This window comes from Camellia sinensis, chromosome 11, assembly GCF_055761805.1.
Source record: "Camellia sinensis isolate YWXY chromosome 11, ASM5576180v1, whole genome shotgun sequence".
Taxonomy (NCBI): domain Eukaryota; kingdom Viridiplantae; phylum Streptophyta; class Magnoliopsida; order Ericales; family Theaceae; genus Camellia; species Camellia sinensis.
The window spans coordinates 8,098,031-8,124,552 of NC_138971.1; the positions used below are offsets into that span (position 1 = coordinate 8,098,031).

The window sequence follows — 26,522 nt, forward strand, 5'->3', positions numbered from 1 at the left end:
ACCTTAAGGTTGGCCGTATTCCATGGTCTGGGGACAGCCTTGCCATCTATATCTTCCAGATGGTACGCCCCTTTACCAGCAAGACCAATCACCTTTTATGGTCCTTCCCAATTTGCACCGAGCTTTCCTTCGCCAGGGACCACTGTGTTGCCAAGCACCTTTCTTAATACCCAGTCCCCAATCTTGAACATCCTGGGGTGCACAGCCTTGTTGTACTTTCTGGAGAGTTCTTGTTGATAAGCCACTATGTGGATCAATGCTCGCTCCCTCCTTTCTTCAGCAAGGTCCAACTCCAATGCCACCGCTTCATTATTCAGATTTGGCTGGAAACTTTCAGAGTGGATGGTTGGCATGCCAATTTCCAATGGGATGACGGCCTCCATGCCATAGGCCAAAGCAAATGGTGTTTCCCCGGTTGACCGCCTTGGCGTAGTGCGGTATTCCCAGAGCACATTAGGGAGTTCTTCAGCCCACTTGCCCTTAGCCTTCTTAAGCCGCTTCTTCAGCCCATCCAGGATGGTCTTGTTTGAAGCCTCTGCTTGACCATTTGACTGAGGATAGGCTAGCGTCGAATTGTAGAACTCGATCTTCAACTCTTCGCAAAATCCGCGAAAGAGTTTACCATCAAATTGAGTGCCATTATCCGAGATGAGGGCCTTGGGTATACCGAAACGGGTGATCACGTTTTGCCATACAAACTTCTTCACGTCCTTTTCCCTTATGGTCGCTAGTGGCTCGGCCTCAACCCACTTGGTGAAATAGTCGGTGGCGGCGATGAAGAACTTACGGTTGCCCGGTGCAACTGGGAGTGGCCCAACAATATCTAACCCCCAAAGCACGAACGGCCAAGGACTTGTGAGAGGGAGCAAATCTCTAGCCGGCTGGTGGATCTGGTGGGTGAACTTCTGGCACTTCTCGCACCTGCGAACATATTTTTGCGCATCTGTCTGCATGCGCGGCCACCAATAACCATGAGAAATTACTTGGTAAGCCAAGGATCTGCCCCCAATATGGCTGCCACAGATGCCCTCATGTATCTTATAGAGGAAAGCCTCCACCTTGGTGGGGTGGACACATTTCAAATACGGCCTGGTGAAAGATTTCTTGTACAAGGCCCCGGACGGGGAGAGCCAAAACCACTCTGACTTTGCCCGGATCTTGTGTGCCGCCCTCTTTTCTTCTGGTAGAATTCTATCTTTTAGGAAGGCGATGATAGGATCCATCCAAGAAGGGCCCAAGTTAGTGCAAAGTACCTCGGCTGATTCTGGTTCCTCAATGCTTGGCCAGGGTAAAAATTCTATCATCAAGGGGTTAGGAAAAGCTGTCTGAGCAAAAGCAAGCCCGGCCAATTCATCAGCCGCGCTGTTTTCCTCGCGGTCGATTTGTTCCAACCTTATTGCAGCGAACTTCTTGATCTCTGCGCGTACCAGCGCCTGATACTTGGCCATTCTTTCGTCCTTTGCCTCATACTCCCTTGAGACCTGATTGACCACCAACTTGGAATCACTAAATACCATAAGGGCTGTGGCCAAGGTTCTGAAAAGCGGTTGCGGTCGCCGTAACGGTAGCGGTTGCGGTTGCGGGGTGTAAAGGCCGCAGCGTAACGGTTGCGGTTACCGGAATTGTGAATTTTTTTATTTTTCGCACAGTTTGTAAAAAATTTACCAATACGCATATTTTTTTTTTATAATCATATTTATTGGGTTTTAAAATAAATTTTGATAAATTTTTCATAATTTTTAAGTATGATCCAATATATTTCATATTTTTAAATCACTAGAAAATGATTTTTTTTACATTTTATTTCAATAATTAATGACTTTATATGTTATAAATCCATATTACACTTGTGGAAAAAATTTCTTTTATTGGACTTAGATGTATAAAATTATTTTTAATTATTATACTTGTAGAAGCATATGTACATTTTAACTCAAATAGTTATAAAAAAGTATACATCCATAATGGAAGAACTTGACAAAGTACATAACATCATAGCATAAATCACAAATAACAGATAGTACATTTTACACAATGTTACTACTAAAATTACATAATGTCACCACCAAAATGAGTGACGTGGTGCATCTTGAGATTCAGATTGTTGAGCTAGATTGTTGCTGCTACCTTCACCCCCACCAAAATGAGTGACGTGGTGCATCTTGGGAATCAGATTGTTGAGCTTGATTGTTACTACCTTCTTTCCATCCAGTAGGAAATATATAAGTAAATGTGCTCATCATGTCACCCCTTTCTGTTTCGTGCATTGGGAGAGAAAATGGATACCTTGGCTGAAAATGATCAACATACCCTTCTTGAGTTTGTTGATAATTTGGCAAACCGTATCCTAGAGGACCATGTTGTTGAGGGGGCCAAGGATAATTTTGTTGAGGTGGGTAAGGATAGCTCTGGCTATCAGTGCTATAGGATGGATAAGGGTGATATGGATAACTATGACTACTATCAGATGAATCAAGCTGTTGTTCTCTAGTTCTTATTCTTCTTTCATCCCTACGGGTATCACTACCACGAAACCTCCTAGGTAGTTGGGGTAAAGGTGCAACAGGTTCTCCAATATCATAATGTTCCCCAACATCACATAATCCAAATCCTCCAATAAAATCTTCACTTCCTGCACCAAAACTAGTACCATCACCGCCATCACCACCATTGTCGCCGCCGCCACCACCACCACCGTCATCGTGAGAAGTGCCATCACCATCACCATCATCACCTCCTCCATCAGATGGTGTTAAACCACCACTATTATCACTTTGAGTTGGAGTAAGAGTTGAGCTTTGAGAAGTGCGTCGAGCTTGATATCTATGGGTGCCACCACCACCATTTCCATCACTGCCATCGCCATTGCTGTCGCCGCCACCACCACCATCATCTGAGACCAAATCTAGCCATTCATAATTATCCACACCATCTAGTAAAGGATTTTCCCTTTCTTCTATCCATGGACTTATTGGATCAGCTTCTTCAAATATGTAATCCAAGTTAATAGGATTAAAACTCCTATCAATCTCCTCTTCGCTGCTTCTTTTAACATGTCTCAATTTTAATCTCATGTTATAGGTGATGAAGACTAATCTTTGAATTTTCTTATATTTCAATCTATTCCTTGTCTTCGTATGGATGAGACTAAAAGTACTCCAATTACGTTCACAGTGAGATGATGTGGTGGTTTGACTTAATACTTTCACAGCTATTTTTTGAAGTTCAGGAGCACAACTGCCATGAATAATCCACCACTCAGCTGCACAAAATTACATTACACTAGACATAAGTCAAAATATGATAGAAAATTATTTAAGTATTTATATATTGTAAATTTGTAATTTTGAAAATAAAACCTGAATTTGATTGTTTCCATGCTCTTTGTGCTAAAGGAGTGCCAAAAGTTTCCTGTTTATCTCGAAACAGCAACAACTACAATTTGGACAATCATTACAAGTAACATTTGCAAAAGTAGATTATTACTATTAAAATTTAAATAATTGGTACGTACTTGATTTGTTGCTTTCATTTGAGCATCCATATCAGGCTCCAGTCCGGTAATGATTTTTTTAAGTCCATCCATCACTTCTCTTATCATTTCATTGGATGAGATAACACCATATTGGAATTGAGGATTTAAAAAATATCCTTCAAAAATAAGAAGACAATTAATAATTGTAAATAAATATACATTTTATAATTGAAATCGTAACACTTACCAGCCGCATGCAAATCTTGATGCAATTGAAAAGACCATCGAGTATCAATAATTTTCCAATAGTCGGTGTAGTAGCGACAATCTCTTTTAATTGCCAACTTTTCTCTATCTATAGCTTCATATATGAAACCCATTGTTGGCTTCTCATCCCCATCAACCAACCTCCATACTCTGACTAAGGGCTCATGAACTTTACAAAGTTCTGTTGCTTTCTGCCAAAACTCCTTTCCCAAAATAATTTTTTTCACATTGTAAGGCTGCCCAGTTTTAGCATGAGATCGATACAATGTGCTGAACAAGCTGTCCAATATAAATGTTTCCTTTTTCTCATTAACATTTTACCAACAGCTTTCAATGCAGGTTCATTATCAGTTACCACTTGAACAACGTATTGTTCTCCAATTTCATCAACAACTTTATCTAACAACCCAAAATAATATTCAGCAGTCCTACTACCAATATTAGAGGCATCAATTGATTTGTGAAATATAGTACCTCTATTGCAGTACACTAAGAAGTTGATGATGTGTTGCCAAGTTAGACTGCTCCAACCATCACACGTGATAGATACACCTCTCTCTTCCCAAATTCCCTTAAATGATCCTATCCATTCTGTCATTTCATCATACTCCATGCCCAAATATACTTCAGAAACTTCATAAGCACTAAGACCCTTTACTCCTGGCCCTACTTCAGCGGCAACATCAAGCATGGGTTGTGTATACTCTGAATCAACTACATTGAATGGAATACGATTATAGAGTATAAACTTGGACACTACCCGTCCCAATCTCTCTTTTAACTTTTGTAAATTCATTGTAGAGATTTTTCGTTGCTTTGTACTCTTGCTCTTTTGGAGTTTTACATCCATTGCTCTCAACCTTGTTTCAGGAGCATTGGGCTTAATCCAATTACGTCCACTCCCACCAGTTTTACGCACGAATTGTGATCGACGAAAAACATTAGCAATACCTGACCCTTTAGGCAATCTTTGACCACTACCCCCTGCACCAGAACTACCACCTGCATCGTATTGTGATCCATGACCTGCAACACCTCGTCTAAATTGTTACCTTTCCTCCCATTGTTGTTGTGAACGAATACTTGCTTGTCGAGCCCTAGTCATCTCTGGATCAGAGCCAGAGTCATCATCTCGAAGATCTACAAAATCTCCCCCTTCATCCTCATCATAAAGATCATCTCCTCTAATATGTGCTTCCAATTCAGCTTTTCTCTTTTGTTTGTCTGCTTTACTCATTTTCTTATTTTGTAAATGTTTCATCATTTCTTGCCTCACGTCTCTACTAACATTAGGACAAGAATGCACTTGCCCCGTTTGATGTGCTAAATGTTGTTTGAAACGTGTAATCCCACCTTTAATGTGATGTCCACAAAATTTGCAAATAATATGATGCCTAGTGCCTTCAACTTGAGTTCCAAATTTCCAACCAATATCATCACTTGGGGGTTCATCATTGGCACTCTTTTGTCGTGACATTTTTGAATTTGAATTCTGCATTACAAAAAATATAAATAAAAAAATTCAACCACTATTTATTGTCACAATACATTATAATAACAAATTTCGTCATTAAAAAAAAAATTTGTTGTCACAACACATTACAATAACAAAATAAAAAATATTTATAATTAAATGTTAAATGAAATGATTATAAAAAAAATTAACATGACTCATTGGTAATTAAGGGTGCTAATCTCGTGCATTTATTAAAAGTGTAAAATTTGTATATATATATATTAATATGACTCATTGTCAACTGTGACTTGAAAGCAACATGTGACCTTTACTTTTATTCTGCATAACTTAAATGAAATGAAAAATATTTTTGTTAAGAGTGTGTTTTTTGTTAAGAATTTTAAAATTATTCTACGCATAGATTTTTTTTAAAAAAATGTACAATTATTTGTAAAATACACAAATGAACCTTTTCCATTCTGTTAAAAATAAAAAATTTGTTTGTTCCTAAAGGAACAATTAAAATCTCATAGAGAATTTTTTTAAAAATAAAAGAATTATGAAGAAATTTATATATATATATATATATATTCTTTTGGGGAAATTACCCATAGGTCCCATGGGAAACATGTGATCTCCATTTAATCCCATAACTTTTTCACTACACCCAAAAGTCCTTTCCTCTCTCTCTCTGCTTTTTGCTTCCCTTCCTCTCTCGTTTTTTTTTCTACATTTTTCTGTCACCGTGTTTGTCATGGAAGAGGACCACCGGTGATCATATCTTTCTCCATTGATCGGGGTTCATTGATAACCACCAGCATTGAAATCAACTCCGACGACGAAGATGATATATTTTCCGACGAAGAAGATGAATGGATCTACTTAGATCTGATATAGATCTACTTAGATCTACATTAGATCTGAGTAGATCTACACAGATTTGGTTAGACATCCGTCTTTCCCCTTCGATCTCTTTTTTTTTTTTTTCTTTCTCTCTCTGATATACACTTCTGTTTTTCTGTTCTAATGGAGAAAATTTTCGAATTCTGAACAAGCAGTTTTTGAGTTTTAGTTACAGGCGGTGAAAACTGTAAAATTTTACAGTTTCAAATTTTTTTTTTGGTGCTGGAATGAATCATGGTTTAAAACTGTAAAATTTTACAGTTTTATAACATTCTTTAGAACTGTAAAATTTTACAGTTTCATAACATGTTTTTTAATTTTTTTTTTCCCGGCAATATTCTAGACATTCCGGTGAGTCTCCGGCGACCGTTAAACGGAAGTCCGACGGTAGTAAGATGTGAACAGTGTCTATAAATTAAAAAAAAAAAAGGATTTTTTGGTAACAATTAAAAATGTGTTGGACTAATTGGTGCAAGTATTTTGTTTTGGGATTAGTTGGGTTTTGAACTTGTTACATAGGACTTATCAGTAAGTTCCCCTATTCTTTTTAAGGTTTCCTTTTAATCTTAAAACTGGAGGAACTAATTGGACCATACATGTTATTAGCTTACTGTCAGGCTTGGTCCAAATTCAACACAGGACCAAACCATATAAAGGCCCAAAGCAACTAGGGCCAAACAAGCCCAAGTAAGCCTATTGGAACTTGAATTCCTTACATTTACTTTTAGCCTAACTACTGGGTGTGTTGTTTTCGCAATTTATACATTTGGAATTTACATGCTAATATAATCATATAAAAATTAAAAAATAAATTATAAATTATAAATAATTTTTTTTGAGGTATTGTTTTTTTTTCTTTTAAAAAGATATTTAAAAAAAAAATAGTGACTTTAACATTGTTGTCACAACACATTACAGTAACAAAATAAAAAATATTTATAATTAAACATTAAATGAAATGATTACAAAAAAAATGCAACCACTATTTATACATTTGGAATTTACATACTAATATAATCATATAAAAGTTAAAAAATAAATTATAAATAATTTTTTTTGAGGTATTGTTTTTTTTTTCTTTTAAAAAGATATTTAAAAAAAAAAATAGTGACTTCAACATTGTTGTCACAACACATTACAATAACAAAATAAAAAATATTTATAATTAAATATTAAATGAAATAATTATAAAAAAAATGCAACCACTATTTATACATTTGGAGTTTACATGTTAATATAATCATATAAAAATTAAAAAATAAATTATAAATTATAAATAATTTTTTTTGAGGTATTGATTTTTTTAAAAAAAGATATTTAAAAAAAAATTAGTGACTTCAACATTGTTGTCACAACACATTACAATAACAAAATAAAAAATATTTATAATTAAATATTAAATGAAATGATTATAAAAAAAAATGTAACTGCTCTTTATACATTTGGAGTTTACATGGTAATGTGATCATATAAAAATTAAAAAATAAATTATGAAGAAAAAAATTCATACATAGTTGGTTTTGGGGCTTCAATCACTTGAGTATTTGTTATCTTTTTGAATAACCTGCAAGAAAAAAAATCAATAAAAATTGACATATATAAAATGTATTCATATAATTAAATGTGTTATGATTTTTAGATATTATAAAAAAAAAAATCAATCACTAATTAATATATATAAAATACTATAAATAAGTGTATAGCTCTATATATATATTTAAATTAAAATTATTAAATATATCACATAAATTTTATAGATTTTATAAAATTTAAAATCTGAAATCATTGTTTAAAAAAAATAAAAATAAAATAAAATAAAATAATCTTGGCCAGTTGGAGACCACAAGGAAACAAATGCTTATCTGTGAAGTCAACAATTTGATAAAGAAAGGGGCAGTGCTTATCTTCCCCACGAAGCTAGAGAGAGGCTATTGAGCAAATAAAATTTGATAAAGAAAGGCAAGATCAAACTCTGGACTTACTATTGTTCAGCACAAAGGCAAGATCAAGCTAACAAAGGCAAGATCAGCACAAAGGCAACAAAGGCAAGATCAAGCTAGCAGAGAGGTTCATCTATTCCATCTCCCTCTTCCCTCTTCTCTCATCTCTTTCTCTATTTCTCACTCATCCGCATTTCAGATCTGAAAATTTGTGGAATCTCACTTCAATTGAAAATGGTTCATGGGCTGTAAAGGCAAAAGACGAAGCTAAAGGTATGTACATCTATTTCTTTTGTTTTTTCTTTTGAAAATTTGTGGATGTGTATCGGGCATCAATCTTCAGCCTTTTCAGCTTTTTCTTTTGTTTTTTTTTTAAAAGAATCAGCTAAAGATGCCCTGTAACGGGCCGTTACGGCCGTTACATCACCGTTATGACCGCTACGACGGCCGTAACGGTTGATACACCTGTGAATTTCAATCACACCGCAAAATCGGGGGTAATATGTAGTGCCTACCACCGAAACCGTTACGTAACGGCCGAAACCGTTACGTAACACCGCATTTTTAAACCTTGGCTGTGGCTTTCATTCTCAGCGCGCTTCTTAGTCCGGCAAGGAGAGCTTCATACTCAGCCTCGTTGTTGGATGCTGGGAAGCCGAGTGTAATTGCCTGCTCGATGATCAGCTCGTCCGGCGAGTTCAGCACGATGCCCAGCCCGGCCCCATGTCTGTTGGACGGCCCATCAACGAAGAACTTCCACATCTCGCCAATAAACAGCTTCCAGCAATCAGAGGGGTTCTGGGAGCTTCTCATTTCCAAGTCTCTGATCGGTTCATTCTGGTCCCTTTCCTTGTCTTGGTTGGGTTCATCATCGTCGGACTTTGTTAGTCCGGTCGTGCTCGCCCCTTTTCCTACTTGCGAACCAACATTCGTTTCTGTTGCCAGAACCACGGGTTGTGCTAAATCCGCACCAACCAAATCAACAGGGCATACTGGATGCATCCCAGGGGCAAATTCCGTCACAAAGTTGGCAAGTGCTTGAGCCTTGATTGCGGTGCGCGGTCGGAACTTGATGTCATATTGTCCTAATTCCATGGCCCATTTCAAAATTCTCCCAGTGAAGTCTGCCTTTTCAAAAAGCACTTTAAGCGGGAACTCGGTTAACACAACTATTGTATGGGCATGAAAATAGTGTGCCAGCTTTCTTGACGCCATCATTAGGGCCAGCGCCAATTTTTCCAAGGGAAGATATCTCGTTTTGGCTGGGAGAAGAGTCTTGCTTACATAGAAGATCGGTAGGTACTGGATGCCTTCAGCGCGCACCAATACCGCGCTAACTGCGTATTGAGAGATAGCCAAGTAGAGGTACAACTCTTCGCCCAGCTGAGGTGTGACCAAAATAGGGGCTGAGGAGAGATATGCTTTCAGGTCTGCTAATGCGCGGTCGCACTCGTCATCCCAGAAGAACTTGGACTTCAGAGTTTTAAAGAAGGGCTTGCAACGGATCAGAAGACCGGCTGATAAATCTGTTCAACGCGGCTGCCATCCCGGCAAGATGTTGCACATCCTTCGTGGAGTTGGGACGCTCCAGGTCTTGTATAGCCTTGATTTGTGATGGGTCGGCCTCGATTCTCCGGTTCGTAACCAAAAAACCCAAGAACTTCCCAGTGCGAACTCCGAAGGCGCATTTGGAGGCGTTCAGACAAAGCTTGTGGCGCTTTAGGATGGCAAACATTTCTGCTAGGTCGGCGAGGTGTTGGGACTTCTCCCTACTCTTCACCACCATGTCGTCGATATAGGCCTCCATTGTTCGGCCCAGAAGAGGAGCGAACATCTTCGTTACCATCCTCTGAAAAGTCGCCCCGGCGTTCTTTAGTCCAAACGGTATGACTTTGTAGCAATATAAGCCTCTGGGGGTTGTGAACGACGTGATCTCTCTATCCGATTTATACATGGCTATCTGGTGGTAGCCGCGATATGCGTCCAGGAAGCTAAACCTCTGATGGCCAGCGGTTAAGTCCACCAGCTGGTCAATTCGTGGGAGGGGAAAGCTATCCTTGGGGCAAGCTCGATTGACAGTCTTGTAGTCAACGCAGACTCGCCACTTGCCGTTCTTCTTCGGAACAACCACCGTGTTAGATATCCACCGAGGGTATTGCACCTCCTCTATGGCCCCAGCTTCCAACAAATTCTTTACTTCTTCTGCAACCGCTTCAGCATGGTGCAAGGCTGAGCGGCGTGTCCTTTGAATGACTGGTCGTGCATTGGGGAAGACATTCAACTGATGACAAATGAAGCTAGGGTCGATGTCGGGCATGTCGTAAGGCGTCCAGGCAAAGGCCTCCAAATTAGAAACCAAGAAGTTGACATAATCCATCCGCTCGGCGCTAGACAAGGATGATCCCAAGAGGAAGAATTTAGTTAGATCGTTCTCGTCAATGCGCACTTCCACCAAATTTTCGACCGATTTTTCCTCGGCCTTTCTCCCTACGTCTTCAAGGACCTCTTTACCCTCAGGCCCCTCAATCATTTGGACGAACCCTTTGGCCGCTCGGCTGCCATTTACTGCAACGAAGCATTGTTTTGCCATCACCTGGTCCCCCCAAACTTCCTCTGTTTGTCCGCTTGGTGCCGGAAAGCGCATGACTTGGTGGAAGGTCGAAGCAACTGCTTGCATGGCGTGCAGCCAACCCCTGCCTAAGATCAGGTTGTAAGTCGATGGAACTTTGAGCACCTAGAACTCTACTTGCTTTACGACCGATCCTGCTTTGACCGGCAAAATAATCTTTCCGATTGGCCATTCTGGCTGTGAGTTGAAGCCGACCAAAGGGGACGTTGCGGGGGCCAAGTCCTTATCTTCCAACTTCATTTGTTTAAACGCGTCATAATACATAATTTCTACCGAACTCCCCTGGTCGATCAAGATTCTCTTGATGTCAAAGTCTTTGACGCGAAGAGTGACTACTAAAGCATCATTGTGCGGCATCTGAACTCTTTCCAAGTCCTTGGTCGAGAATGAAAGGATGTCTCTTTCTTCGGTATTTCCCTTCTTCACAGCGGGCTGAACAGAGAGCACTTCCCTCATGTGCTCGGCCTTCTTGATCATCCCTCTCAGCTCGCAGACCCTGGCCGGTTCAATGATGCCGTAGATAACGTTGATTAGACCTTGCGGGGGCCCTTCTAGGGCAGCCAGGCCGTTTGGCTCGGCTTGGTCCGCTGGGGTGGCCTTGATGCCCCCATCTATGTATTGGTCAAGATGCCCCGCCGCCACCAACTCCTCTAAGTGTTGTTTGAGCGGCAAACAGTCCTCTGTTCGGTGCCCCCGTTCTTCATGAAAGGTGCAGCGATATTTTGAATTGAAGCCCCTCTGCGCGCTCCCCAGCTTGGCCGGCCAACGGATGAAGGGTTCACCTCGAATCTTGCTCAAAATGCGGTAGATGGGGATTTTAAATACCGTGGTGATTCCAGTCCGTGCCTTCAATTTTCTTTTGGCATCCTCCGCTGCATCACGGGGAGTGTCAGCCCGGTCGTTTCGGCGGCCCTTGTTTCTGTCATCACGGTTTGATCCGTGGCGCTGATCTTTTGGCCGGTTGTTTGGGCGGTTATCCTCCTGCCCAACCGAGTGAACTTTCCCCGCCACCCTTCTGTCCGCCGCGACCGGATTAGCCTTCTCGGTCGCAGAGGCGGCATCATCCTCCACGCGAATGTGCTCGTTGATCCGCTGCATCAATGACTCCATGGTTGTGGGTTGACGCATCGTGAGTGAATCTCGCAGCCTATGTCCGACTGGGAGACCCTGTTTGTATTGAGTGATCGCCAGATTGGTGGGGCAGTCGAGGATCTCATTGTACGTTTCCCAGTATTTTGCATTGTATGCCTTCAACGAACACCCAGACTCATTCTTAACGCCCAGGAGATGGTCGACTTCCTTCGACGTTCGTGTGTTGGTTTTGAATCTGGTAACGAAGGCTTCTGATAATTGCTGCCACCCCTCAATACTCCCCTTCAGGAGCCTTTCGAACCATTTAAAACCCAGCTCTCCCAAGCTTGCTGGGAATATGAGGCACATCAAGGCATCATTGCTCCGGTGTCCAGCCATTACTTGCCGGTAATGGCTCACATGCATGTACGGATCCGTCTTGCCGTCGTACAAAGTGAACTTTGGCTGGTGGAATCCGGCGGGGAGTGGCGTACTCTCAATCTCTGGAGACAGCAGCGTGGCTGTAAGTCGCGCCGGCTCTTTGTCCACCAGCGCAGGGGCCATCACTTTGGAGGCTGGCATCGCCACTTCCTCACTACAACGAACTGGAGCGCTTAACCTCTGCAATGTCAGCACTCTCCGAGCCTCCCGACGGCGCGCCCTCTCCTCCAATACATCCCTCAAGTCCCTGGAACGTGTGGAGAAAGAGGATCCCGACGTCAGCGTCGGGCGTGAGGGGCGGTAGGTGCTATCGCGAGAGAGGGTCCTGCCCTCTCTTTGGTCGGAATCTCCAACCCCGTAGTTCCTGGTGATGGAGAGAGAGTGAGTCCTCCCCTGGCGGCGACTGCTACTACGAGGGGACGGGGTGCGCTCACTGAGCTTGCCCTCTCCAGCAACACCCTTCCCTTTAATCTGGCTTTTCAACAGCTCCATCTCCGCCGCCATCTTGCGAATGAGGGCGTCTTGGTCCTTGAGTTTGTGCTCCAAGTGCTGCGTATGGGACTCCCCCCAGCGTCGGCGGCTCTCCGGACTCTGCGAGCGATCAGTACTACTCCCGCGTTTGTCTCGCGCATCTCGCGAAGGAGTCTCTAGGCCCGCCATGGCTGGAATATTCGGAGGACCTTCTCTCAAGCGGACGTACTCGGGTGTGACACCATCGACGACGGACAGTGGGGCTTCGCTGTTGTTGGCCATGGAAATGGTTGAAGAAGCTCTAAGAACAAGGGTTGAGTATCAAAAACTTCCCACAGACGGCGCCAATTGTACGGGGGTGAAATATCCTCTGCTTTCCGTACTCCTTGTGCTCCAAGCTTCTCTTGACGGCGTCTACCTGGCAACACAGAAACGGTGAGCTGCCCGGCGGTGGTATGCCGGATAGACCCTCCGACGATCAAGTCAGTCCACTTCGGGAAGGAGAAGACAGAGAGAGAGTATTTTCTTTCTTTTTTGGGAGAGAAGTTGCATACCTCTAACGTTCGTCTTCCACCATATTTCTAGGCTGGCCATGCAGCCTCAAGATTGCGCGCGCACTACCTCTGTTGTCCTTCCCTGGATAGGTGGCAGTGCTCGCCTCCCACCACCTTACGCGTGTAAAGGCTTAGTCCTTCCACCAGTACACGCAGAACTGTCCAACGGTATTGAGGCGCGCGTGGAGCAGATGTCCTCTCCCTCGCGCCATTGGCCTAGGTGGCACACCTGACCGGAGTACCACGACCGGCCTATTTCTTGCGAAGAACTGTCACCAGAGGCACTCAACCGAGCTATGCCCCACCGGACTGCCCCTTGGCAAAGGGGCAGAGGGGTGATGCTCATGGGCCGGGCTGGTATTGACCGGTTTATCGTGGCATACCGGTCGCGAGGCATGCTAGCCTCCGTCCGTTTTACCTTCATCCGAGGTTATCTGGAATCTGCCCATCTCGGCTAACCGGTCAGAGACGTGCCATCCCTCACTTGTCCATAGTTTAGCCCGAGCTACTCGTAGCCCAGTCTCACCACTTGGCTGTGTGCCCAGCCAAATGTTTGCTAGTCGCAGCTCGGCCAGGCTTAGTTCACGCTCGGTCAGCCGATCTTTTCGACCGAGCAAAACAGACCCACCGGGCGTCTCAGTAGAGGAAATAGCACGGCGCCGTGAGGTCTGTCACAACCCGCCCTATCTTAGCTCGACCATACTAACGGCGCAAATCTCCCCTCTCAATTGCCCCTTAATCCCATCCGAGTCATCGTGATTGGGATTATCTCCGTGACCGAGCCAACGATTAGTGAATTGCATCCTTTCCTGGCCGAGCATGATTGGGGCGATAAAATATTGAGTTTTAAGATTTCTTTCGATTTTGATCAGGCCATGGCTAATAACCCTCTGCAGTAAAAAAAAAAAATCAGAAATAGAAAAAGTTCTTCACAAGTTCCTATTTTGACAAAATAAATATTGATGTACTTTGTTGCAGTAGATACGAGTTTCTCTCTCTCTCTCTCTGATGTGTGTTGCAGTAAACATTAAAGTTGGGTTTGGATCAAAGATTTGAGAAGTCAAAAGTGAATGAAATACAAGCTAAATTTTGTTCCCTTTTGCCTTCTCCTCTTGTCCTTTCCATTTCCAAATGCCCCTCAAATCCTTGATCCAAACACACCCTAACGCTATGTTTGGTTTATGAATTTGGAGAGGAATTTGGAAAGGAAAAGAGAAAAGATAGGTGTAATGTCAATGAAATATAGTTACCTTTTCTCTTTTCTTTTCCAAATCTCTCCCCATGAACCAAACAAAACCTAAGTGTAGACACTGACGGACATGAAAATTCACTTACAAGTTTATAAGGTGGTTTTTGCAGGCCATGGTAGGCAAGAACTTTTGGTGTCTTTTGGGCCCCATGTTGCTCTCTCTTTTGCCGCTGACTCTGTAGTGAAAGATAATTGTTAGACATGGTTGGATGACAAATCCGATATCCTAACATAAAATTTATGAAGAACATATATGTTGTACGTTGGTGACAATGACTCCTCCCAAGATTGATGGAATAAAGAGTGACCACACCATAAATTGGTGTGACTCACTTCACTAAATCTTCTCTCTCTTGCAGTGTTATAAACCTTCCCGCAAGAATATTAAACTATCCGTTAGTTGGTTAATAATTTGAATTCAAACCTTAACAGACACAACTCTGTGAAACATGGCAACTATTATTAGATTATACTTATTGCCAAGAGTCTCCTATTGATATAAAAATAGTGACAACAGGTTGTGAATAAGATATAGAAAAGAACTACAAAGTTAATTATTTTTCTATCTTTCGGATATTCAACATTCTTGCGTGATAAACACCCTCACGAGTATTCCGATCGATTGCCATTGATAGACCATCTTTCAGTGGTATCAGAGCATAGTTACCCACTATCGCAGATGTCGAATTTTAGTCTGGAAGAAAGACAAGTTTCCGAAATCGTTTTGCCAAAAATTCAGAAATTAATTGATCAACAATCTTCGGCATTGGTGAATTCTGTTGTTTATATAATTATCACCAACGTGTCGTATTCCCAGAATACTATCCGAAGAAAATAACTGTTGGTGGCACTGTTGTTCCGAACCTTGCCGAAAGTGAAGTCGAATTGCACCGTTGGAAGAAATTTTACAAAATATTTTTCGGTTCCAATTGGGTCTCCAAATTTGCTTCTTCTTGTTCTTCACAGAATTTTGATCACAACGGTGTAATTCGTTGTGAAAAACGGAAAACATTTGATCCACAAAATTCAACTTACAGTGTTTGGACTCCTACCCCCACCGGAGAAGACGATCTACAGTGCCCAGAAAATGAAGAAGAAGACTCTGTTTTGCAATTTAATAGGGTTGGGTTGAATTCAAAAATTAAAAGAAAAGGCCCAAAAGTTAGGACCACAGCAAGGAAATCAATTCCTTTGGGCTTGAAAATTAAAAAGAATTTTGTTCAGCCCATTTACTCAGGCGCAGCCCACAGCCAAGCGGAGCCCAATCCAGAGACACAGCCAGCACAGCACACGAACCAGCCCAGTGTGCCAACCCAGCCAGCCCAGCTAGCCAACCCGCGTGCCAGCCTAGGTTTGCGCCCAGATCCGCGCGTCGACCCAGCGACCAGCGCCCCGCGCCCGGACCCGCGTCTGTCTGCCTCGCCTGACCCGTGCGTTGACCAGCGGTTCACGCCGGTTCGGTCTCAGCCGGTCCAAACCGGTCCAGCACAGTACCCGGACCGGCAGCAGCCTGGTCCACTTGGTTTTTGGGCTCGTTCTCGCTCATTTCAAGGCCGTTTTCAGTCATTCAAAAGCCAAAATTTTCAAAATTCTTCTAAGAATTTTTCCGTGGATCGTTGTACTAAATTTTCTAAACAAAATTCATGGAGGAGGCTATCTAAGGGTGTTACCAAGGAAAACATCCAAAGGAACATTGTTTAAAAGGCACCATTGTGTTCCTTGGGCTCGTAATTATTATTACAATACTTATAAGCAAAGTATTGTGTTTACTAGGCCTTTGGGTTTTTATCATTCTTCTTACCCAAGGCATCAGTATCGTTCTATTCCTTCATATCATTTTCATCACAAGAGCTGATTCAACAACTACAAGGCTTTTCCTTATTGCTATTGTTTTTTAATTTTGCTTATTTTTATTTTTAGTTTAGTATTGTAATATTCACATTTGAATTTTCATATTCACATTTGAATTTTCATAGTATCACATTTTATTTTTAATATGGCTATTAAAAATACAATGGATTCTTCGAGAATCGAGATGCTAAATGGAAATAATTTCCGAGCATGGAAACGTCACATATCTTATCTTCTTACACATGAGAAAACATTGCATACTTTATCCACTTCTAAACCAGATGATGATTCAAATTGGTTCCAAAATAAATGGATAGAAGATGATGCAATGGCAAAGGCAACTATGTTACATAATATGAAAAATAACATAATTCCGCTCTTTGAAGAACATAAAACTGCAAGACAACTAATGGAAGCACTAGAAAGTAAGTATGGAGTCCGATCAGATACTCAAATTCAATTGCTCTTGGACAAATATAATAATACTCATATGAGTGATAATGATAGTGTTGGTGATCATGTCAATCAAATGGAATTAATTGCTAAAGAATTATCCAATGCTGATCATTCCTTGTCGGACAAGATGCAAGTAACTACTATACTTAATAGTCTTCCATTATCTTGGGATCATGTTATCACATCTTTAACTCATAGCGGACGAGAGATTTCAATGGTCACATTGCCTGTACTCTTAGTTTTGGAAGAAGAAAGAATGAAGTACAGGCGTAAAGAAGGATTGTCTTCTAACTTGTTGATGGCACAATCTTCACCACAACCACAGAATAATACCCACACTCCATTCAACAACAACAACAACAACAACAAAAAAAAAAAAAAAAAAAAAACGACTTTTTTCAAGAAAAAATGGAAGAAGGGATTTCAGAAAGGATGGAAGAAACCACAAGAATGGCAAAAACAACAACATCACAAGCATCAAATTGGCCCATGTTACAAGTGCGGTCAAAAAGGGCATATCAAAGCCAATTGTCCTCAGAAGAATCAGCCAAAGGTGAATAACCCTGTTGCCATGACAGTTTCTGAAGCAATGGTACTTGAACCTTCATCAAATTCATGGTGTATTGATTCTGCTGCAACCAGGCATATTGTGCAAAATAAAGACATGTTCGTAGAATTTACTGAAAAGAAGGTTGGTGAACACAGAATCTACATGGGCAACAACTCTTATAGTGATGTTTTGGGTATCGGCAATTGCCAATTCTCTATTAATGGGACTTCTATTGTGCTTCATGATGTGCTTTATGTATCTAACATTCGCCGAAATTTAATTTCAGTTCCGGTGTTAACTCAAAAAGGTTTTGAGGTTACTTTTAGGTTTCACATAGTATTGATTAAGAAAGGGAGTGTATTAGTGAAAGGTGTAAGAGTGAATGACATGTACTCTCTTCCTATTGATAATAAAGTATGCATTTCTGATTATTTACATGTTCCTACTAGTAATAATTCTTATTTATGGCATTTAAGGTTAGGTCACATTAATAAAAATAAATTGTCTCGAATGTTTAAAAGTGGCTTATTGCCTAAAGTATGTTCTGATGATTTTGATATATGTGAACCATGTATCAAGGGTAAAATGACTAGCAAGCCATTTATTAAACATTGGAAATCATCAAAATTACTTGAAATAATTCATTCAGACATTTGTGGGCCTTTAAGAATTAAAACTCATCGAGGAATTGAATACTTTATTACTTTCACTGATGATTATTCAAGATATGGACATATCTACCTTCTTAAATACAAATCAGAAGCAATTGAAAAGTTTAAGGACTATAAATTAGAGGTCAAAAAACAACTTGGTCGATCCATTAAACACTTGAATAATGATCGAGGTGGCGAATATGAAGCCATGGATTCTTTCTGCAAGGAGCATGGCATCAAACATTTGTTTACAATGCCATATACACCACAACAAAATGGGGTTACAGAAAGACAAAATCGTACTCTCATGGAAATGACAAGGTCTATGATGGCTCATGCTGATCTTCGTATTCATTTTTGGGGAGAAGCCTTGTCCACCGCTACGTACATCTTAAATAGAGTCGAAACAAAGGCCAAACCTCTAACTCCTTATGAATGCTGGCATGGAACTCAACCTAATGTTCACAATCTCAAAGTTTGGGGATGTAAGGCACATGTCCTTATTCCCAAACCTTTAAGGGATAAATTGGGAAGCAAAACTTGGGAATGCAAGTTTATTGGTTATGTCGAAAATGGGAGTGGTTATCGTTTCTATCATCCCAAACGTGGATTAATAGAAAGTAGAGATCCTATTTTTCTTGAATCCACTACTCTTGTTACTCCTATTGAACAAATTAAATTGCTCTCTGAAGCATCTCAGGATTCTTCTCTTCCTTTTTTGTCACACAGCCCACCTATTCTTCTCGAACCATCTACTAGTGGGAGCAAACGCCACTTACATGACGTTGTTTTACCTGTTTCGAATTCTGAGATAAGTGGGAGTAAGAGAGCAAGACGTCCATCTACGGTTTTGAAAGATCATTATGTTTTTCAAGTTGAAGAACTTAATAACTTAGTAGATGATCTTACTAGTTATAATGAAGCAATGAGTAGCAGTGATGCTACACAATGGCTTGAGGCAATGAATGAAGAACTTGACTTGATCAAGAAAAATGATGTTTGGGAATTAATCGATCTTCCGAATGGAAAAAAAGCCATTGGTTGCAAATGGGTTCTTAGAAAAAAATTCAAAGTAGATGGAAGTTTGGAGAAATACAAGGCCAGGTTAGTAGCCAAGGGATTCACTCAACAACCTGGAATAGACTTCGTAGATACGTATTCTCTTGTTGCAAAATTTGCCTCTATAAGGATTCTAATGGCGGTAGTAGCCATGATGGATTTGGAATTGCATCAATTAGATGTTAAAACTGCTTTTCTCAATGGAGAATTAAAAGAAGAAATTTATATTATGCAACCTGATGGTTTCCATAACCAAGGTAACGAGGCTAAAGTCTACAAGTTGAAGAAATCTCTACATGGACTTAAACAATCTTCAAGACAATGGTACTTGAAATTCCACCAAGCCATTTTAGAAATGGGCTACGTTGTAAGTCCATTAGATCACTGTGTTTATATCTGGAAAAATGTTGTCAAGTTAGCAATATTGTCTTTATACGTGGATGACATATTGTTAGCAGGAAACTGTCCAGATATAATTATAAAAACCAAAATTTTCTTAACATCTAGATTTGAAATGAAAGACATGGGTCTTGCAACCTATGTTCTAGGAATTAGAATTTCAAGAGATAGAAATTCAAAATTATTATATCTAGATCAAGAGAAATATCTAGACAAAGTGCTCAAAAGATTTAATATGGATAACTGTAATTCTTTAAGTACGCATGTTTGCAAGGGACAAAGTCTTAGTAAAAGTATGAGTCCTCAAACTAAGTCTGACATTGAGAAAATGAGAAATGTTCCGTATGCTCATGCAGTAGGCAGCCTAATGTATGCCATGACAAGCACTAGACCTGACATCTATCATGCAGTCGGATTGGTAAGTCGGTTTCAATCTAATCCAAGTAAGGAACATTGGCAAGCAGTCAAAAGAATATTCAGGTATTTAAAAGGCACTAAAAACTTTAAGTTATGTTTTGGTTTGTGTGATCTAGACATAAAAGGATACACTGACGCGGATTTTGCAGGAGATGTAGATGATAGAAAATCTACTAGTGGTCATGTGTTCTTGTTTGGTGGAACAGCAGTTTCTTGGTTAAGTAAGAAATAGAGTAGTGTTGCAAAATAAACTATGGAAGCTGAATACATAGCTTGCAGCACAGTCGTTAGTAATGCGGTCTAGATAAAACGATTTGTTGACAGTTTACAATTAGGTATACTTGCCAGACCGGTCAGTATGTTTTGTGACAATCAGTCTGCCATCTCATTAATAAAAAGTGGAGCAAATAGCTCTAAGGGAAAACATATTGATGTTAGTTACCACTATATTCAGGACATAGTGGAGAGAGGTGAAATAAAAGTCAACTATATACCCTCAGAAGAGATGGTGGCTGACCCTATAACCAAAGGGTTGTCTCTGGAAAAATTCAGAGAACATATAGCTAATATGGGATTGAAAAATACCTAGTTAGGTGGTTTAGCTACTTATATAAGAGCATAGTCGGATGACTCTGGGGACGCCTAGAGAACCGATATTTTTGCGACTCTATCTTGCATGGAAACATGTGTTTGGTCAGGTAACAAAATAGAGGAACTGGCAAGGTACGGATATCATAAGTTAGCATGAAATGTAAAGTCCATAATATGCAACGTGCTAACTAGATGATATTGTCTGCTTGATCAACAAAAAGTCATTGATAAGGTGTGTTAAGGAAAACCTTCAGGAATGGGTTAAAGGAAGTACTTACCAATAATTTCAGTGCAGGTCGACACATGAAAAATGTGTACGGCTGAAGTCATCAATGGTGATTGCGTATGGACTATGAACTCATTACGGAAAATTGATGCCGTTCACTTGTTATATAGTGAATTGAAGTCATCTGGAATGTGTTATCAGTGGGAGAACACATTCGTACTGGTGCGGTCAGATTGGTGACAAAAACGTGCGCACGTATGGCCAAGTCACAATCAGACGTCGATCTATGAGGTAATTTCATAGATGAAAGTTGGCATGAGGCAAAATTTTGGTACCAAGGTTAAAAATGCTCAACTCAGGTTTATCGTCTTATTATGGTGTGTTCAAGTGGGAGATGATGGAATAAAGAGTGACCACACCATAAATTGGTGTGACTCACTTCACTGAATCTTTTCTCTCTTGCAGTGTTATAAACCTTCCCGCAAGAATATTGAACTATCCGTTAGTTGGTTAATAATTTGAATTCAAACCTTAACAGACACAACTCTGTGAAACATGGCAACTGTTATTAGATTATACCTATTGCCAAGAGTCTCTTATTGATATATAAATAGTGACAACAGGTTGTAAATAAGATATAGAAAAGAACTACAAAGTTAACTATTTTTCTATCTTTCGGATATTTAGCATTCTTACGTGATAAACACCCTCACGGGTATTTCGATCGATTGTCATTGATAGATCATCTTTCAAAGATAACCACAAATAGTGGCAGTGGAAAACCATCATACAATATGACCAGTTACTCCAAAAGCTTAAGCTCAATGTTTCTCTCTCCATTTGCAACCCCCTCTCGCATTTGGAGAGATGAACTACCACACAAATTGAAGTAAACCGGGTGCACAAACACACATGGAAAGAAGTGCACACTAACAAGATTAATGATGAACAAACACAACCAAACAATGAAAGTGTGACTTCCTAGAACCGAATTTTTCAAACACTCACATCAAAGAACCCATGGTACTCAAATCACCATATTTTTGAAAGCTATCACTTGATTGCATATGAAGAAAAGACGCAGACTAACAAGACCCATTAATTTTCTCAACAAGAAATTATCACAGCAGCATGGAAACATACCCGAAGAGGAAGCTTGGGGTTCTTCAACAGCTTGGACAAGTCCTTAGCCCCAAGAATATGTGAGCTTGTGGGGAAAAGATTGCAGCAACAAGAGGATGACCAACCCATTTCCGTTATAGCTCTTTCTTGCAGCTAAGGAAGTATCACTGCATAACCAATGAGATTTAGGACCTCAATTCCTCACATCAAACTTTTTTTCTTGTGTTTGGATCTTGAATTGTTAACGAAGTATAAGTTATTAATTTTTTTTTCCCCCACTTTCTCTTCCCTTTCATTTATCTCCATAAATTCCTTGACAAATTCAAATCCAAGATCCAAACAAAGCACAAAAAGATAAATAAAAGCCCTTTTTTTTTTTCTTCCCTGCTGGGCATTTCAACAAACTCTTGGCCTGCTTCAATGAAAAGGCGTGTAAATAAGCAGATAGATACGTGCATATCTACAAACCTGAGGCAACTACTTGATTTTCTCTTTCTTGAAGTTTTCTTGAAGTTGAGGATAGTTTGCGACTGTTCTTTTACTATTTTTTTTCAGGCCAATGTTTGGTTTTTGTTAAAATCATAATATATATATATATATATATATTTTGCTATTTAAAAAAAAAAAAAAACGAAAGTGAAGTATCATAAATCTCAAAATGTGATCTTGTGAAATGTTTAGTTCTCATTTATTTTTTTTATGAATCCAAAAGTCAGTGAAAATTACACAAAAGAATAGTTATTTACACGTTTGGATTTAATTTTTGAGGAATAAAAATGAGTTTATCCAAATGTGAAATTACACATTTGGGCAATCCACGCTACAGAGATTTTTTTATTTTCTCTCATTTTGGAACAAATCTTACATTATGAATAAGAACGTAACCTATGAAGCACAGGTACGGGTACGAGTACTGGTACTGGTACGATACGGGTACGTCAATACTGTAAAATTCAAAAAAAATAAGGTACGGGTACGGCTTGGTACGCTTGTAAGAAAATATTTATTTTTAATTTAAAGTAATACAAAAATTAATTAAATGGTTTAATTTGTTAAGGTCCAATCCAACCTATAATTAACATTTAATGCCAAAAGGAAAAGTATAAATTAAAATTAAATATCAATATATTAAATAACTTACAAACTATAGTTTAATTTTAAAATCATGCTAAGCATAAAACAAAACCTAAAAAAGAAATCTAGTAAAATGAGTTTTATCTCTGTAGTAGAAGGAAAATATTGTTTCAATTGAGGTACGGTACGGCTTGGATATATACTAGGTACGTCTGGGTGCGTCAAAAATTAAGAAGAAAAAACTTGAGTATGTGTTTCGTGTACCCGGTACGTATGCAGAAGTGCCATACGAGGTACGGTACGCCGGTAAGTACTTGGTACGGGTACGGCATGTTTTTCGAAGTACCCATGCTTCATAGAACGTAACACTCTAATAACGTAACGTTCCAATGTAACACACTAAAAAATTCCTTAGTGTACTTTTTCCAAACGTAACAACGTAACACTTCAAATTTTTCCCAAGCATAAGACTCCAATGTAACACAAAAAAAATCCCTTCATGTACTTTTCTCAAACATAATACTCCAATCAATGTAATCTCAAATGTAACACTCTAATGCAACATACATAAAAACACTAAAAGATTACTTAGTGTACTGTTTCTAAACGTAACACTCACAGTTTTACTAAGGAATTTTGTACTTCTTTTAGAATGGTTTGAAGAATTCCAAATCCCTTTTTTGGGTGTGTTATATTAGAGTATTATGTTTGGAAATATACACTAATTTTTTTTATTTTATGTTTTACGTTGAAGTGTTACACAGTATAATAATTTTTTTTTAAAGTGTTACGTTTGAAAAAAGTATAATAAGGAGTTTTTTTAGAGTGTTATGTTTGAATATTACATTGGAGTATTACAGATTGAAATTATACATTTGTTCAAAACTTAGTAAGGAGTTCTTGTACTTCTTTTGAAATATTTAAAAAATTCCATATCCTTTTGAAATGTTTGAAGAATCTCATATTTCAAGTTATTCTAAATAAAAAAAATTGTTATATAAAAATTTATCTAAAATTTAATTCTCATAAATTATTTATCTTTTTGTCTTTTTTTTGGTCCCATGACATAAGACCATTTTCAAGCCTAACGGTAAAGAAAGGAAATTTTACCTATAATTTGGAGTGCAGGAAAGACATTCTGGGAGAAAAAAATGTAACAAGATTCAGGAGGAAAAAATGTACCAAGATTCAGGAGGTTTTTCCCAAAATAGGCCTACCTACTAAGTTATTTTCCAAACAGCCTAGTTTGGCCGAAATTTCCAGAATAAGCTGAAGCGTGTTTACAAAACACGCTTTCAGCATGTTTCTGGCCAGGCGCACAAAATGAATAAAATCATAAAAGCGTGGTTACAAAACACGTTTTTAATTAAGAAAACACTGTTCCTATTAGTATTTTCATCTTTAAGTGAAAGTGCGATTCAAAAACACGCTTTTAAGAAAAAACGTGATTTGTAACCACGCTTTTAAAGAAAATTTACTTTTAAAAGAAAGTGTGGTTCGTAACCACGCTTTTAAAAGCCATATAAAATGGCCCATCCCCCCCCTAATTTGCAACCACGCTTTTTAAACACTTCGTTTTTGCCCCCCAAAGCCCGAACTAGTTCTCCATCTGCTCTCTCTCTTTCTCTCTTCGTGGGTTCTCTGTTCTCTCTTTCTTTCTATGGGTCGCTGTCTGCTCTCTCTCTCGCTAGTATGTGAACTGTCTCTCTCTCTCTCTCTCTCTCAGTTTGAATTTTATTTGTGTTGATTTTGTTTGTGAAAATGTGAATGTGGGTACATAACAATATGGGGCTTTGTGAATTCAAATTGAGGAAGTTTGGAAGATAGAATAGTTTGAATATAGTTTAGAAGATAGAATAGTTTTGTGTATTCAAATTGTTTTGTGAATTCAAATTGATACCAATGTAGGTAGAATAGGGTTTGTGAATTAAAATTGTGGTTTTGAATTCACAGATTGAACCCTAGCCTTAGCCCTAACCCAATTCTAGGGTTTCAAATTAAACCCTAGCCCTAACCCAAAGTTTGTAATGCAAATTGAACCCTAACCCTAACCTAATTCTAGGATTTTCATTTGAATTCACAAATTAGGGCTAGGGTTTTTTTATTTTTTATTTTTTTTCTTTTTTATGATTGTCAGACAAATGTTCACAAAAATAATAAAAAATAAAAAATTTAGTCCTCGATCTGTATTGAAGAGTATTGTTCGAAGACATAGAGTGCATTACGAGTTTTATTATAATAATCTAAACCATTTGTTTTTATTTTAAATTTTCCATTATTTAATGTTTTTAGAGTACTAGTCTACATTATTCATGTTAGAATACTTGTCCAATTATCTCTTACAAAAGAGAGAAATTTTTTTTAATTAAATTGTAAATTAAATCATTGGTCTCTGTAATTTAAGTGAAGTGTCATTTCAGTTATCGTAATTTTAATTTAAACATTTTGTGATTTTTAGCCCAACTCAAAAACCAAACGACCCTGCATAATCTAATTCATAAATTGTTTTTACTTTTATGATATTATAATTATTTTATGCTGATACTATTTCTTTGCAATTCTCCATATTTTTATAGGTACCATTGTCACTGTTAATTACCCTATATATATATATATATATATTTGAAAAACACAAAAATTAAAAAAATAATAAATAAAATTGTTTACTGTTTCCTTCTCTTTGTTGGTTGGTATATTAATTGTTTGATTGCTAAATTAAAATTTCTCTCAGAACAACCAAATTAGATTATGTCTTCATTTTTTATTGTCTTCCTATTTTAAATGGAAAAATTACTCATAAATCCTATATTAAGAAATGTTACTCTATCTAGTCTTGAGTGTTTTTTCTTAAACCATTTAGTCATTTTCAACATTACCATTATGAGAGGATAATTTTTGGTGAAAATTGGGCCGAGCTATGAGATGGACTTTATGGCCCAAAGTACGAAGGACTGGGTAAAAAGGGCCGAGAAGTTACTCCGGCCAAGAGAGATAAAGTTACTCCGGCCAAGAGAGATAAAGTTACTTCGGCTCAAGAATTATAAAGCTACTTCGGTCCGAAAGTAACTTGGAGTTATGCCGGTCTTGGGGTTATACCGGTCGCAAATCATTGGCTCAGTCTAAACCGTACCATGAGTTCTACATGAAAAGCCGAGATAGGAAAGAGTAAACGGAAGAACCGAACTAAGGATAGTTCGGCCTACTCTGTGGCTCAGCATAGCCAGGTTTATCTCAGTCGTATGGTAGTTCGACCATGGTGAAAACCATCCCACTTGGTTTAAGCAGTGGGGGGGGTGTAAAAGGATAAGCATTATCCTATAGGAGTATGAATCCTAGGAGGACTCTGCATGGAGAAATAAGAGTCCTACTAGGATTGTGCCACTCGAAACCTATAAAAGCTCACAAACATCACCTTGGAGGAGGTAACACAACACACAATTTTGCTTTCTGAATACATTGAGCTTTGTCTATTTGTCAAGTTTGCTGACTTAGGCATCGGAGAGGTTTCCGGCGCACACCCACTGGCTAGCTCACGTTTGTGTTTTCAGGTGACAAAGCAACGTCGTACGGAGGAGCGCGGACTTAGTCAACAGGATTATACGAGGAGAATTATTTCTTTCCCGTACAATTGGCGCCGTCTGTGGGAATAACAGATAGAACAAAACCTC

At 39.1% G+C, this 26,522-nt stretch overlaps 2 protein-coding genes and 2 long non-coding RNA genes across 4 annotated transcripts; all 4 read right to left on the bottom strand.

The window, feature by feature from the left end:
- Positions 1–95: 95 nt before the first annotated feature.
- On the bottom strand, positions 96–1,517 carry LOC145803310 (uncharacterized). The gene is made up of 2 exons (XM_082896587.1): positions 696–1,517; positions 96–500 (listed from the first exon to the last, which is right to left on the bottom strand). Exons 1-2 carry the CDS (start codon positions 1,515–1,517, stop codon positions 96–98), a joined length of 1,227 nt encoding a protein of 408 aa, XP_082752713.1.
- Positions 1,518–4,811: 3,294 nt separating this feature from the next.
- LOC145803059 (uncharacterized) lies at positions 4,812–7,673 on the bottom strand. The gene is made up of 2 exons (XR_014345162.1): positions 7,612–7,673; positions 4,812–5,234 (listed from the first exon to the last, which is right to left on the bottom strand). It is a non-coding gene; the product is annotated as an uncharacterized LOC145803059 (long non-coding RNA).
- A 3,102-nt stretch (positions 7,674–10,775) lies between these two features.
- On the bottom strand, positions 10,776–11,780 carry LOC145803311 (uncharacterized). The gene has a single exon (XM_082896588.1). It carries the CDS (start codon positions 11,778–11,780, stop codon positions 10,776–10,778), a length of 1,005 nt encoding a protein of 334 aa, XP_082752714.1.
- Positions 11,781–14,492: 2,712 nt separating this feature from the next.
- LOC145801835 (uncharacterized) lies at positions 14,493–22,399 on the bottom strand. Its single transcript, XR_014343484.1, has 3 exons — positions 22,249–22,399; positions 21,802–21,947; positions 14,493–14,632 (listed from the first exon to the last, which is right to left on the bottom strand). It is a non-coding gene; the product is annotated as an uncharacterized LOC145801835 (long non-coding RNA).
- Between the last annotated feature and the right edge of the window lie 4,123 nt (positions 22,400–26,522).